Genomic DNA, 16,465 nt, shown 5'->3' with positions numbered 1-16,465 from the left:
CTGATCCAACAATATCTGTGTTACTAAGATGCCATAATGTTTGATATGCCACTATTGGGAATCCACTCATTTGGGTTCAGAATTATCCTATCTGCAAATGTACCTGGGAGGAATTACTAAAAACATACGCTGATATCTTTTTCAAATTGCTTTCCCTTTTTTTCTTTACTTCTGTACCATCTTCTCCTCAAGACAGCTAAATTGCCCTCCTTGTAAGACTCCCACCACACAGAGAAGTCAGGGTTGTTTCCTTTGGGTCTCCACTGCGCTCTCTTTGTGTTACAACAAAATTTTTTTGTTCTCTATTGTTTACTTGTCTATTTTATTTACCTGAGTTCTTACTAGACTGAGCTTTTAAGGGAATGAAGTGGTTTTTGTTTTTGTTTTTGTTTCATCTCTGTGACCCTAACATCTCGCACAATACCAAGGTCATAGTAGGATACCCTCTAAGGGTTTCTGGAATGACTAGGTGGTCCTTTGATAGAATAAATAAGCCCTGCACACATCTAGGGGGCAGACTTAACAAAAGGGAATTGAAGGGTAGAGGGTGGGGAAGTGGCAGAAAAGGGGCCTTAGTGAAACCAATTTGTCCCTGGAGCCATCCTTGATCCTGCTCTTTGCTCTTTTCCTCTTTCTGGTTTCACTCATGGATAAAATACCTTGTGAATTAAAAGCTCTTTTTTTTTTGTTCTACAATACATAACCTAAAGCACTGTCATCTGGCAGGAGTTTTTCTGGAAGCATTTGTGGAATAAAGGTGCCTACACATGCTTCATTTATAAAAGCAGAAATGCTTTCACACTATCTTTTATTTCTGCAAGAACTGAGAACACAAACCTCTCTCATGTCTCTCTCAACCACTATCCTTTGCCTTTGCTCAAAGAATAAGCTAGTAGAGACTGCCAACAAAGTGTTTTTCCCAAGTCCTTGTGGCTAGAGGAATACAGACCTAGACAAGTTTTCTTAAGTAATAGGGCTAGAGTTTTCAAGATACATCTAGATGGAGCTGAAATTAACTCTTAAACCAAGATGCCCTCTGAGTCTGCTATTACCTGTTTTCTTTCTCATTAGCTCTCTCTTTCTGATGATGTCTCCTCTTTCTGTAGAGTTGCTCCATTTTCCTCTTGCATCTCCTGTGCTATAGGTCTCTTCTCTTTTCTCGTCTTCTGCTTACCATATAGTTTCTACTCTCTCACAATTTCACATGACCTATCATGACTACCCCAGACCCCCACTACCTCATAACTGTTCAGATTCAAAAATATATGCCTCTAAATATATACCCTCTGGTTCATACTAATTTTAATTTTTCCACAAATATATTTTTCAAATTAATTTTTAGCAGGATTGATCCACAGATTAGTTAATTTTTCCTAATACAACCAAGAGTTGGTCATATAGGTATCTATCAGTTATTAACAGTAGGTTATTTGTTTATTTATATTATAATACACATTTATATCATAACATATTCTATTTATACACTTATAATGTATATGTAATATAGTTATTACCACTAAAGCAGAGTTATTTATGTCTTCCCTAGATGGTATCCCCAGAATCTAGCTCAATTCCTAGCATCCTATAGGTGCTCAAAATATGGAATGAATGGCTAAATAAAGCTCCTGATACCTACTTCTTACTCATCCTCTTCTAATCCACCTTCAAAAAAATAATTTTTCTGAAACACAAATCGAACCATGATATTTCCTGCTTAAAATTATTAATAGCATTTATTCTCCAGGTTAGTATGAGGATATTTATAGCCTACTTTAGCTTTATTTCCTACCCCTGCTCGTTTCTTGCATGCTTTTACAAAGCCAATGTCATTCATGAAATACATTATGCTATTCCATGTCCTTGCGTTTTCACACGGCAGAATCAGTAGAAATGCAAAGTATGAGATGAAGTGAAGGGGCATTTAAGAGACAGGTTGATAAGATTTAATATCTAAATGATATAAATCTGATGTGTAAACCTCACAAAACCTATGATTACCTCTATGTAGTAAGCATTCAATATGTTCTTGTTGGAGTGGATTAAAGCATGACATTTATGTTTTTATCTGGTTTCACATCCAGAAGGAATGAGTGAGTGAAAGGAGACTAAAAGGGTGAGTTCATTGGTAAATGAACAATTTCATCCTTTTTCAAACTCAATAGCTATTATTGTGACTAACAAAGCATCTCTTATGAGTTGAACACAAACAAGAAATAGGAGAGTGTTTATGATGTCATCATAAATATTTATGAAAGGGACACGGTACAATGTTCAGTGAGATGTGGGTTATGAAAGGTTAGATTGTGAATGTTCATTTAGATCAAATTATTAAACACCTGAAACTTGTATAGCATTTTCTAATTTATAAAACAAATTCACACTCATTATCCTATTTAAACATTAATTCTCAATCTCCACTGGACCATTATCTTCAATGTGCAAACATTCTATAATTCTCCATCCTTAAGATTCCCTCTGCTGACATCAGTTCCCCATCAGGAACAAACCCTATGTGTCCTCTTTTACAGCAAAGCCCAAAAGCTGTGTTCACTATCTCTACTTTTTCATCTGACATTCTTTCCTCACTTAACTCAGATCTGGTTTTCATCCCCACAACTCCACTGAAATTACTTTTATCAAGGTAATTAGGAACCTCCTCCTTCAACCGTTTTTCTTCATTTGGCTTCAGACATGATATATTCCACTGATTTTTCAACCACCTTATTTCAGTCTGGCTTCTCCTCCTCCAGACTTCTAAGTGTCCCAGTGCTCAGTTCTTGTTTCTCATTGTCTTTGTCTACTCACTTCCAAGGTGCCAGACCCTGCTTTTCAATATTTTCTGCAAATTGATGATTCTCACATTTGTATCTTCAACCCAGTTATCTCCCTAAAGCTCCAAACTTGTATATCCAAGAGTCTTCTTAACTCTCTCTAGATAGGCATGTCAGGCTTCCATTCCTAGAGCAGAACTCTGGAAAATCCTGCTCTAGTCCTTTCTGGGAAATTGTGCTAGACTCAACGAGGTACCCTCATCAAAAACCTAGATGTCATCCTTAATGCCTCTCTTTCTTCATGCTGAGCATTTCATCAATCAGTAAGTCCTGTTGACTCTACCTTCCAAATATGCCTGGAATCTTACTACTTATTACTGTCTTTACTTCTACCAATGTAGGCAAAGCCACCATTATCACCAGTCTTAACTTCTGGAGTACCTTTCTGTCTGGGCTCTGCTTCCTTTCTTTCCCCCTTTGTAGTTGTCTTTCTTGGAGCAACCAAAGTAGTTCTTTTAAATGTAAAACCATCTAGTGGGATTTTTTGCTTATTCTAATTAAAACTTAAAGTCTCTTTTAGAAACTATAAGGTCTCCATGATCTAGATCTCACCTTTCTGTCCAAATGTATTTCTACTTTAGGGTATTTGCATTTACTGGCCCTATCTCCAATATTCTTCTACTACATTTTCCCATGATTCACTCCCTCAATTCCCTCTGATTATACTCAAAGGGAAAACCTCTCCCACCATCCTGTATCTTCTTGTACCTTAACCCACTTTATTTTTCTTTATTTACTTACCTGTCAGTATATTATATATTTGCTTCATTCTTTATGATCCCTCTTTTCCTCACTAGAATGTAAGTTTTATTGCCCAACAAATATTTGTTCAATGAGTGAGTTGTGAATATAAATTTTTTGACTAGAGGTTGAATGGTCTTTTCCATGATCCAAAGGCAAAGTAAAAAGTGATCATTTTTCCGTATCTCCAGATATCTCCAGAATATTCTGAAAAGGCATTTTGAGAATCTCAATTTCAGATTCTTCTAGATAAATGGATATGTGTCATATTAGAGCAATTAGGTAATTGCAGTCTGGGTTGGGTAATTGCAGTGTGGGCTTATGATAGGGACATGGACACCATTCCATTGGCTCAGAGTCCACTCACACGAATGCTCCATTGTGTAGATTTAGGTACAGAGCCAAGAGTAGCAAAGGAACACCACCCTAAAAAAAAAAGGAACTAATAGATTTTTAAATTTTGACCGAGTGAGACTAAAAGAGCAGAAGAAAAACAAGTTTGTTAAAAGCACTTCAGAAAATGTCCATATAAAGTGTCATGGGTAATAGGATCTTGGACACAGACTTAAGTAATCTTGAAGGTTCTGCCTGGTTGTCCCAGGGCCTGGCACACTAGGGTTGTATTCTCTTTTCTTCTGTAGAATTACTTTAAAACGTTCACTTTTCCTGTCTTTGCTACCCAAGAGTTCATTGTTTCCCCCACCCTTGCATGGAAGACACAAAAAACTAGTTCAAGAAGATCTATAGTAGGATAAGGCAACTGCCGTTTGTTGCGCACTCACTGTGTGTCCAACATTTTAAGTCTGTTATCTTATATGATCTTTACATTCCTGAGGTAGGCATTTTTAGCAGACATTTATAATTCTGTCTGTCCTGAATAGCCTCTTTCTTCTGGAAAATACCTCTTCTCATCAAACACTGGATGTTTTAATAAGATCTTTGCATACGCCTCCTTATCTGCTGGCCAGAGGTGTTATCATGCGGCCAAAGAAGACCCAATTAAAGTTCTTACACAGGAGTTTTACAGTGAGTGCTAAAGAGGAAAAGAGTTTTTCCTTCTAATCATAAGGCTGTATATGTCGTGGTCTATGACCATGTCCCACTAGGAGGAGCTAGACTTAGAGAATTTACTTGACATATAAAGAATAGAGTCACACCAGAGACAGAGGCATTTGTCTTTCTATTTAGTCTTCCCTGAAGTTGGCACTATTTCTACTCTTTCAGTTGTTCCAATGGCTTCATTATATGAGCCAATACTTTACCCTTCTTTTACTTACGTCTCTTTTAATTGGATATTTGGGACTTGCAATTACAGGAGCCTTAAATAGTACAGTATATTATCTCCATTTTATAGATATAAACTCCGAGGTACAGAGAAGTTAAATTACTTGTTACCTGTTAAGTGGCAATGAAACTTGAATTTTCAGGTCTGTGGGCTTCTAACTACAACCACTGTTCTGTCATTTCTTCCCACCCCTCTAAAAGAGTTAGCAGTCAGCAAGCAGTTAAACATGACACAATCTGCTTAGGCTTTTTGTTGTTCTTGTATTTGTTTGTGTTTTAATGGAGACAAGTATCTAATGTAGTTATAGAAAAAAATTCTAGCTAGCCAAGTAACCCCACAGAAGCATCTGCTTAAGTTTCTTATTGTAAAATGACCAAGTTGGACTCAATGACCTCCAAGATGCTTTTTTTTTTTTTATGGTAAGTTTTCTAAAATCAAATTGATTCTTAGTGCCTCTGAAGATCTAATTATATGACTGTGCCTCTAAGATTTATTCAAATACAAAAACAAAGAACCATCAAGAGGAGGCACCTCTGTCAGATTTCATGATCAGGAGCCAAGTTGGCTTCCAGCCCTGCAACAATAACTCCAGAGTGGCACTGTCAGAACATCAATATGTTATTATTTACAGATCAGAGTTCTGTCCTGAAGGACATGTGTGCACTCTCAGGAAGGAATTAAAAAATACCCAGAAACAACCATCTTCTGAAAGATGAAAAGACAGTTCTTATTTTTTTTCCTTGAAAATTATAGTATACACTCCCAAATCTCGGAAACACATTATTTTGGAAATATGCTATAAGCACCTTTCTTTTGGCATTCAAATTAGGTGCTCAACAACTCCTACAAAACATCTGGAGCTCTATAGATGATCACATTGAGAGATAAAATCGGGACAGCGAAGCTCATTTCAGCACCGACACGCACAAACAGGCACAGACATGCAAACCTGAACAGAAACATACATAGACACAGACTGGCCTTTGTTTTCTTTGGAATGTGTTCTTAGACTGGGTGCAGGGAAATTGCTCCTTGTGGAAGCCTTTTGACACTTGCCCAAGTTGAAAGGACCAGGATAATCTTACTCTGAATGCATTTCTGTTTTAACACTCAATTCTTTGAATAAGATAATCAATTTATCTTTTTATTTTATTTTTTCAATTCATCTTTTTAGAATCTCCTTTCTACAGAAGTTTCAATTAGTTTTAAATTCATTTAAGTAGTATTTTATTGTTTGCCAGGTGTTTTTATGCAAATGACCTATTAAAGTTATCTACCCACCAACCTATGAGGTCAGTAATATTATTGTTTATATTTTACCTATTTATCTTTTATCATTATTGAAGCTCTATTACAGTTTGCATTTAAAGATGAAGATACTGAGGTTTGGTGGTATAAATGATTTCTCCTGGGACACACAACTAATTAGTTATGAGACTGATACTCTATTCGAGCTTTGGATAGTGCGAAGAACAAGAGCTTCAGAGCCTAGCATATCTGGGCTGGAATCCAAGTTCACCCACTAGTTTTGTGACCTTGAGCAGGTAACTTAATCTCTTAGATCTTTAGTTCCATTATCTTTACAATGGAGTTAAGGGTTTCAAAATTACAAGCTTCTTGGGAGTATTAAATAGGAAGCTGTATAAAGCCCTTGACATCATCACTTCCAGTGTGGGTGCTTATCAGTGTCAAGGAGGTATTCATCAAATGGCTCTAGTTTTAATTTTCTCTTTTTGTGTGTGTGGTGTCCTTGTCTGGTTTTGGTATCATGGTAATGCTGGCCTTGTAAAATGAGTTTGAAAGTATTCCCTCCTCTTAATTTTTTGGAAGAGTTTGAAAAGGATGTATTAAATCTTTAATGTTTGATAGAATTCACCAGTGAATCTGTCTGGTCCTGGAATTTTGTTTATTGGAAGGTATTTGATTACTGACTTAATCTTCTTAGTAGTAATTGATCTGTTCAGGTTTTCTATTTCTTAATAATTCTGTCTTCGAAGATTGTATGTTTCTTGGAATTTTTCCATTTTCTTTAGGTTGTCTAATTTTTTCATGTATATTGTTCATAGCAGTCTCTTATGATCCTTTGTATTTCTGTATTAGCAGTTGTAGCTTCTCTTTTGTTTCTGATTTTATTTACTTGAGCCCTCTCTTTTTCTTGATAAGCCTAAAGGTTTGTAATTTTTGCTTATCTTTTTAAAGAACGAGCTTTTAGTTTCATTGATCTTTTTTATTGTTTTTTTTAGTCTCTATTTCATTTATTTCTGCTCTGATCTTTTTAAAAATTTTCTTCCTTCTACTAACTTTGGCTTGTGTTCGTTCTTTTTTCTAGTTCCTCTAGGTATAATGTTAGGTTGTTTATTTGAGATTTTTCTTGTTTCTTGGGGTAAGCCTATATTGGGGCTTTTATTTTTTTTCTAGTTCCTCTAGGTATAATGTTAGGTTATTTATTTGAGATTTTTCTTGTTTCTTGGGGTAAGCTATAAACTTCACTCTTAAAACTGCTTTTGCTGCATCCCATAGATTTTGGTATGTTGTGTTTCTTTTTCATTTGTCTCTAGATATGTTTTGATTTCTCATTTAACTTATTTGATGGCCATTGGTTGTTCAGTAGCATGTTGTTTAATCTCCGCGTTTTTGAAGTTTTTCCAGTTTTCTTATAATTGATTTCTAGTTCTTATAATTTGATTTCCATTGTGGTTGGAAAAGATACTTAATATTATTTCAGTCTTCTTGAATTTATTGAGACTTATTTTATGCCCTAGTGTGTAATTTATCCTGGAAAACATTCTATGTGCACTTAAGAAAAGTGTATATTGTGCTGCTTTTGGATGGAAGATTTTGTATGTATCTATAAATCCATCAGATGTAATGTGTCATTTAAGGCCAAGTTTCCCTTATTGATTTTCTGTCTGGATAATCTGTCCATTGAAGTAAGTGGGGGTATTAAAGTCTCCTACTATTGTTGTATTGCTATCAATTTCTCCCTTTCAGTCTCTTAATATTTGCTTTATATACTTTCGTACTTCTATGTTAGGTGCATATATATTTATAAATGTTCTATCTTTTTGCTGCTTTGATCATTTTATCATTGTATAATGCCCTTCTTTGTCTTTTATTACAGTCAATGTTTTAAGGTCCATTTTGTCTGATATGAGTATAGCTACACCAGCTTTCTTTTTGTTTCCATTTGCATGGAATATTTTTTCTAGCCCTTCATTTTCAGTCATTGCGTCCTTACTTCTGAAGTGAGTCTCTTGTAGGCAGCATATAAATGAGTCTTGTTGTTGTCATTGTTTTTAAATCCTTTCAGCCATTCTATGTGTTTTGATTGGAGATTTAGTCCATTTACATTTAAAGTATTTATTGATAGGTATGTACGTATTGCCATTTTTCTAATTGTTTTCTGGCTGGTTTGTGGTTATTCTGTTTCTTCCTTCTTTGTTTTCCCTCTTTCCTTCTGGGTTAATAACTTTCTTTAGTGTTATGTTTAGATTTCTTTCTCATTTTCTTCTGTGTATTTGCTATAAGCTTCTGCTTTGTGATTACTGTGATGTTCATATATATTGCCCTATGTGTATAGCAGTCTATTTTAAGTTGGTAACAACTTTAGTTTGAACCCATTCCGGAACTCTAAATTTTGATCTCCCTCTTATCTTTTAAGTTTTGATACCACATTTTACATTTTTTTATTTTTATGTATCATTTAAATAATTGTTATATTTTAATTAAGTTTACTACTTTTGTCTTTTTGTTAGTTTCATAAAGTGATTGATCCACTACTTTTACTGTATATTATCTTTTCCAGTATTTTTTTTTTTTTAGCTACTGTCATTTCTTTCCAGCTTAAAGAATTCCCTTTAATATTTGTTGTAAGACTGGTTTAGTAGTGATGAACTCCTTTAGCTTTTGCTTGTCTGGAAAACCTCTTTCTCTCTCCTTCCAATCTGAATGATCGTATGGCCAGGTTGAGCATTCTTCACTAGAAATTTTTGCCTTTCAGCACAACTTTGAGTACGTGATGCCACTTTCCTCTGGCCTCCAAAGTTTCTGCTTTAAAATCTGATGGGCTTATGGCATTTCCCTTGTATACAGCACATTGCTTTTCTCTTGCTGCTTTAAGATTCTCTCTTTATCTTTAACTTTTGACATTTTAACTATAATGTTTCTTGGTGTGGATCTTTTTGGATTCATCTATTTTAGGACTTTCTGGGTTTCCTGGACCTGGATGTTCATTTTCTTTACCAGGTTGGAGAAATTGTTAGCCATTATTTCTTCAGATAAACTTATCTCTCTCTTCTCCTTCTGGGACTTCTATAATGCAGATGTTATTCCACTTGATGTTGTCCTATATGTCCCTTAAGGTATATTTACTTTGTAAAATACTTTTTTCGTTTTGTTGCTTTATCTAGTTGAGTTCTATTGCTTTGTCTTCCAGCTTACTGATCCATTCTTCTGCTTCATCCATTCCACTGTTGAAGCCCTCCAGTGTATTTTTTGGTTTACTTATTGTATTCTTTAGCTCTCTGACTTCTGTTTGGTACTTTCTTATAATTTCTGTCTCTTTGTTCAGGTTTTCATTGTGTTTATCCATTCTTCTCCTGAGTTTGGTAAGCATGTCTATGACCATTACTTTGAACTCTTTATCAAATAGACTATTTCATTAAGGGTTTTTCTGAGGTTGCATCTTGTTCTTTTGTTTAGAACATATTCCTCCTCTCCTCATTTTTCCTGATTCTCTAATATATATATGTATGTATATATATATAAAATAGGTGAAACTACTACCTCTTTCAGTCTTGAAGGAGGGGACTTGTGTAGGAGATGACCCTTGGGGCCCAAAAGTGCAATTCCCCCTGACCATCAGATCCAGGCATTTAAGGGGTGTCCCGTTTGTGGGCTGCATGTGCCTGTCAGCTGTGGCAGGACTGCTGCTACAGCACTCGATGGGGGGCATGTGGATGCTCACCTTGCTGGCTATGGCATGGCTGTGGTGCAGAAATAGCTCTAGTTTTAAACCAAAAGGTTTTGACTATTGAAAAAAAAAAAAAAAAGCCCTGTTCAGTGTTTATGTATGAGGGACTCTTTAGAAGTTCCAAACTTTTGTAGTACAAAGTGGTCAGTACTGAGGTGCCTTGAGCCTCCAAGGATTTTCTGCCATCTCACTTTATCCCTAACTGAAAACTAATACACAGGACAAGCTATGCCATCACAAGGTTCTTTGGTGGTTCTATAGTTCTTCACAAGGTTCATGGGATTGCCTACTTTGCTCTGCCATTCTCGTGATCCTTTAATCCCCACCCCCCCACACACACATAGAATCTAATAGTCTATGGCTTCCAGGAAAGGGAGGGAGTCTGTTTCATAGTCTGCTGACATGTTACCTGGGGCTAGTATCTAAAAGAGCTGGTAAATTTTGTTAAAGTATGCATGAGATCTTGGGTAAACCAGCTAGCTTCTCTCTTTTGCATGACTACAGACTCAGCTTGCTGCCCAATCTATGCTGGTTTCTGGTTACAGTGCATGGATGAGGTGGTGTCAGACCTTAGATAAACTGAAAAATAAGTTAAGGACTAGGAGTCATTAAGATAATAGATTGATGGGTTATCTATTTTTCTCTGTATAAAAAACAGAAGACCCAATTCAATGTGATTTGAACTCAATCAGCCATAGTATGGTCATGGATAGTTTACTGAACTTTTCTTTGTTTTAGTTTTCAATATCCTAAGTTGAGCTAATAATATAGATTGTCCATAAGGATTAAATGACAGTAAGTTCAAAGTTTTTATTTAACTCAATGTTTGAGATATAGTATGTATTCAATGACTGTGAAATATTTCTATTGTCACTGTTTTTCTTATTTGAGGCTCAGAAGAAAATACAACTTCCCATCCATATAACCACTATGAAAACTTTTTGTCAAACAGTTTCACTTATAAACATTATCTCAGGAACTATGGTTTCTTACTAGAAGAGCACTATCTTAGACTGCAAAGAATTTTGCTCAAATTCCTTTACCGCCTCCTGCAAGCTACAGGATTAGGCAATTTATAATTCACCCAGAGACTCATCTGCAGCATGGAATTAACAATGCCTTCCTCAAAAAGTGTTGTGAATGGTAGATAATACTGCATGGGTAGCAATATCTGGCATAGTATCTGATACACTGATGATTGTTGAGACTGAATCTGGACTTTGACTCCTTTATCTGTAAAATGGAGATAAGGATGCTTTTCCCAGAAGATTGTAATGGGGATTAAATGCAACGATATATGTGAAAGTACCTTGGAAATTCCAAAGTACTGTACGAAAGTAATTATTAGTACTATTATTAATCTCCTATCACTGTTATTTTAATACTACTACTATTATTACTATTAGTAGTAGTAATAGTAATAAGTAAGAGTAATGCCTTTTTACTACGGTTAATAATTATTACTGCTTTTATTATTTCTAAGTCAGAAAGTATAGATTCTGATCTTTTATATCTAAGAAATACCTATGTAAGGAGATTGCTTGGAAATAACTTTTTGAATTCTTCATCCCATAAGATTTTATTCAGAGACACATTTATTACAGAGTACTTTAACCACTTAGTTCACATTTTAGCATGCAAAATTGTTCCTGAGCAAAGTATTTTTTACTTTCTTTTGCTTGTACTGTTTTTTAATTCCAGTATAGTTAACATACAGTGTTGTATTAGTTTCAAGTGTACAATATAGTGTTTCAACAATTCTAGATATTACTCAGTGTTCATCATGATAAGTGCACTCTTTAATCCCCATTACTTATTTCACCCATCCCCACATCCCCCTTTTCTCTGGTAATCAGTTTGTTCTCTATAGTTAAGAGTCTGTTTCTTGGTTTGTCTCTTTTTTTTTTTTCCTTTGCTCATTTGTTTCATTTCTTAAATTCCACATATGAGTGAAATCATGTAGTATTGGACTTACTTTGCTTAGCATGGAGCTCTAGCTCCATCCATGTTGTTGCAAATGGCAAGATTTCATTCTTTTTTATGGCTGAATAATATTCCATTATTCATATACATATATGTCTATGTAGATATCTTCTTTATCCATTCATCTGTCCATGGGCACTTGGGCTGCTTCCATAATTTGGCAGTTGTAAGTATGCTGCAGTTAACGTACGGTTGCATGTGTCTTTTTGAGTTAGTGTTTTGAGCAAAATAACTTCTTAAATGTCACTTAAAACTAGTGAGGTTAAAAATTAGTGAAATAAAATAAGAGCTGCCTGTTTAAGTACTTAAAGGCTATCTAGCTGCCCATCACACTTCAGATAATCAGCGCCAGCCTGTGGAAAGTCTCAGCACTGGTGCGTGACTTATTACTAAATGAAACAGACTGCTCAGGCGAAGTTGTTTGGTGTCTTTCATGCTGTTAGCTGTTGATAGACAGCCTATGTGTCTTTGTGCTCTCAAATAACAATTATTCCCTGTTGCTTTTCCACTTCTTGAGCTTTAGGCACAAATCCTGAGATGTGTTTGTCTATAAGTATGTAAGTCTCTGCCATTGATTTCCTTCCGTTTATTTCTTGATGTTGCCCAGCCTTCTCAGTGGAAACCCAGGATTCACTCCATCAGCCATACATGCTTTAATAGAAATCCAAAAGAGAACCATTTTGTAGACATTATCCTAGAGTAATGTATGCCATATGTATAATCTTTTTTCCCCATCTGGAGGAATTTCTACTAATAGTAGTTCAGCTCTTATGAAAAGACCAATATCTATTATGGGCAGCAGGACACACTACACATGAAATAATAGAGTTAGAGAACTTAGGTTTGGGCTCTGATTCTGGGATTTTTAGATGAGTGACCTTGAGCAAGCTGTGTCTCTCAGGCTTAGTTTCTTTAACTTATATTTGAATCCATGCACTACCACTATATCTTATTGACTGTGTTCATTAAGATAAAAAACTTTTGCACTTCCATGGACACCAGTAAGAAGTGAAAAAACAACCATTAGAATGAGAGAAAATATTTGTAAGGGACTTTATTTTCAAAATATATAAAGAACTCTTACAACTCAACAATAAAAAGTCAAATAATCCAATTAAAAATGGGCAAAGAATTTGAGTAGACATTTCTCCAAAGAAAACATGCAAATGGCCAATAACCGCATGAAAATATGCTCAACATCATTAGCCATTTGGGAAATGCAAATTAAAACCACAATGAGACACCACTTCATACCCACTAAGATGACTATATTGTAAAAGGCAGACAGTAACAAATGTTGGATAAGATGCAGAGAAATTGGAACCCTCACACATTGTTGATGACATTGTAAAATGGTGCAGCCACATTGGAAACAGTTTGGCAATTCCTCAAAATGTAAAACATGGGGCTACCATATAACCCAGCAATTTCACTCCTAGGTATATATCCAGGAAAAATGAAAACACATCCACACAAAAACTCTTATAAGAACATTGTTCATATAATAGCCAAAAAGTGGAAACCACTCAAATGACAACATAAACAAAATGTGATAGATCCATAAAATGGAATGTTATTTGGTGATAGAAAAGAATGAAATACCGATCCATGCTGCAACATGGATGAATCGTGAAAACTTGATGTCAGGTGAATGAAGCCACGTATCGTATGGTTCCACGTCTATGAAATGATCAGAACGGGCAAATCCATAGAAACAGAAGGTAGATTAGTGGTTTCCATGGGCTAGGGGAGGGGTAAATGAAGATGGGGTTTCTTTTGAGGGTGATAAAAATGTGTAAAAATTGGGTAGCAGTGGTGGTTGCACAAGTGCGAGTATAGTAAAAAGTATTAAATTGGTTACCTTATAAAGTTGAATTTTACAGCATATGAATTATAGCTCAATAAAGCTGTTATTTAAAAAAGAAGAAACTTAAACTTTTTGATAATCCTATGGAATTGAAAAATAAAATAATGTGTCTCCTTTTCTGTTTCTAAGAGTAAAAACATAGTTTCTTGCTGTGGTTGTGGTGGTAAGTTAGCCTCATGCCATCTTTAAAAATTCTTCTTATCAAGTCTTCCCAGATAGCCTTTGCTAATTTTATATTTCCTTCATAATCTAAAAACAGTCCTATATTAGCTTTCCCAAAAGACATCACATTGCCTGCTTGGATTAAATGAACCACATTCACTAATGCCCCCCTCTTTTCTGTTTAGTGCTTCTCAAAGATTATATTGCTCTCTAAACCACAAGGGAAAATAAAGCCTTTTCCTATGGAGAGGTACTTACACATTCTTCCTGACCCAAAATATTCTCATGAAAAGTACTCGTACTGAATTATAAACTAGGCCAACTGTCTTCTTTCTTATTAGCTGTAAGCGTGTGGACTGGTATTTGTTTTTATTAATTAATGAATTAATTTTTCAATAAATATTTATTGAGTACCTACTTTATGCTCGGCATGAAAGTAGGCACTGACAGTAAAGCAGTGGAAAAAACACAGGAATCTTTTTTCTCATGGAGTTATATGCTATTGGAAGGATATAGTTCATACACACAATACATAAATGATAGATTTTAAAAGGTGATAAATGCTGTGCACAAAAATGACAAAGCCAGGAACAAAGAATGACAAAGCACTCTTTTGAGAGTGCTGGGGTAGAGTAGGGGTGGTCAGGGCAGCCCTCAGTAACAAGGTGACATTTGAGCAGTGAGTTAAGTGTGGGAAAAAGCCATAGAGCAAACTGAGGAAGAGCATTTTAAGTTGAGAGAATATCCACTGAAAAATTTCAGAGGCAGAAGCATGCCTGGCATGTTCTAGAAACAGCAAAGGGCTCCTGCAGTTTTAACAGAGTGAGGAAGGGGCGCCTAATGAGCAGTGGGTCATGGAGATGATGGAGATTATATCTAGGGCCTCATAGACTATTGTAAACACTTTGGACTGAGGTGAATGCGCTGGGGACCAATTAGGTGTTCGGCTGATGAATGATGCGACCTGAGTTAGGTTTTTAAAGAATTACCCTGGCTGCTGTTTTGAAAATAGACTGTAGAGGGTCAAGGACACAGAGGAAGTCCAATTAAAAAACTAGTCTTCGTATCTAAGTTTTGATGGTGTGTGTTACCTATATGTTTGTTTGTTTGTTTGTTTGTTTTTTATACCTGTTGCTACCATTGCATAAAATGAGTCGGCTTCTCTGAGACATTGTGAGGTTTTGAAGGTTGAAATGTGAAGGCAGATCTGAAATAGAGAAACCAGGTATCCCTTCTAGGAGCACAGATCCAATTAAAATACATGACGATCAGGATCCAGAAGGGTGATAAATAAGACTATGTCCTAAAACAAGAGACAAAGGGGAAGCCATTCAGACATGTGTTCTCGTTTGATGCAACCCGGTGTTAGTCAGTGGGAGCCAGAGCAGTGATCACATTCTACTCAGGATTCCGAATGCGGAGACCCTTGTCCTCTCTTGTTGAATGTCTTTGGGGTATAATTTGTCATGCTGGGAGATGCCTTTAGTTCTTCAGGGATCTGAGGATCTTTGAACCTGTTACCGCTGTGCTGTGTTAATGATGATCCCAGTGGCCTTCAGGGGCTATTGTATCTGCTTAGAGGCCAGCCTTCCTGGGCCAGAAGTGGAAGTTTAAATACATACCAGTATGCTCAGAGCAGTCAGGGGTCTTCGTCCCAAACCTGGGCAAAGTTGAATTCATTATTCCAGTCACACTGTTATTTCTTTGTGTAACATAGACATTTTCTGTACTCTGTAATCTCCTGTGATGAAAAGGACTTATAATCTCTCCAGGGTTTTCTCCTTTGTTGTGGTCTAACATATGTCATTCAGGAAATCTGACCCCGTGTGTTAGGTGTTCTTTCATCGTGCTCCAAATGGACTAAACAATGCAGAACGAGTCAGACAAGAGGTTTGATAGCTCCAAACATGATGCAAAAGGTAGAAGGAGAGAGAATTTTGTTTGATTAATCTGATCACTATTTCAGTTAAAAGAAAACCCGAAAACATGTTGTCCTATCACCAGACATGGAGGCGAAAATGCAAAATGAAAGAGAAAACAGAGAATACTTGTAAGGGGAGATTTTTCAACAATTTTGGAAACTCAAATTCTTTCCTTTTCTGAGGTAAATTGGAAGAAATGCTACACACACCATGGGAGCTATCATTCAGATTTGACTGCAAATCGATTTTCTCATTTGATATCTAAAGGAAACTACTGATGATGTTCCAGTTGAATGCTTACATGTTGATTGCTAAGTCATTTGTATTCGTACTGAAAATGATATCTACTCTGCAGTGGGAAGTGGCATGCCTTCGGAAAGAAAAATAAAAGGACAAAGAGCTAAGCAATAACTATGTGGCAGCAAGAACACAGGGAAATTAATGAAAATAAAAACTAAGTTCCCGAGTGGTGGGGTATTGATAGAGCGCCAGCTCTTCAGGATGTTGCATGTTAGTGATTTGCTTCTTCCCCGGAGACATTCGTGGATATGGTAGGTGTTGTTAATGCTATGAAAAACAAACTTTACCTGACAGTTCGGGGACAGGGCTGGGACGTGGTTTCATAGTTTAAAGCACTGAATCATAAGAAATTAAAGCTATGTAAAAAGACTATGGTATGCTTTATAAAATTATGATTTTATG

General features: G+C 36.0%; 1 protein-coding gene across 1 annotated transcript in view; it reads left to right on the top strand.

Annotated features, from left to right (window-relative positions):
* The first annotated feature begins 16,125 nt into the window (after positions 1-16,125).
* LOC103663139 (cAMP-specific 3',5'-cyclic phosphodiesterase 4B-like) overlaps positions 16,126-16,465 on the top strand; it is an 86,163-nt gene continuing 85,823 nt past the window's right edge. The window contains exon 1 of the mRNA XM_040626591.1: positions 16,126-16,314. Within this exon, the coding sequence (XP_040482525.1) occupies positions 16,205-16,314 (110 nt within the window). The 5' untranslated portion in view covers positions 16,126-16,204. The remainder of the gene's footprint in view (positions 16,315-16,465) is intronic.

Source organism: Ursus maritimus, unplaced genomic scaffold (assembly GCF_017311325.1).
Source record: "Ursus maritimus isolate PB19 unplaced genomic scaffold, ASM1731132v1 scaffold_12, whole genome shotgun sequence".
Classification (NCBI taxonomy): Eukaryota; Metazoa; Chordata; class Mammalia; order Carnivora; family Ursidae; genus Ursus; species Ursus maritimus.
Note: the sequence above shows the minus strand (reverse complement) of the source record. Positions and strands in the feature narration are given on the sequence as shown.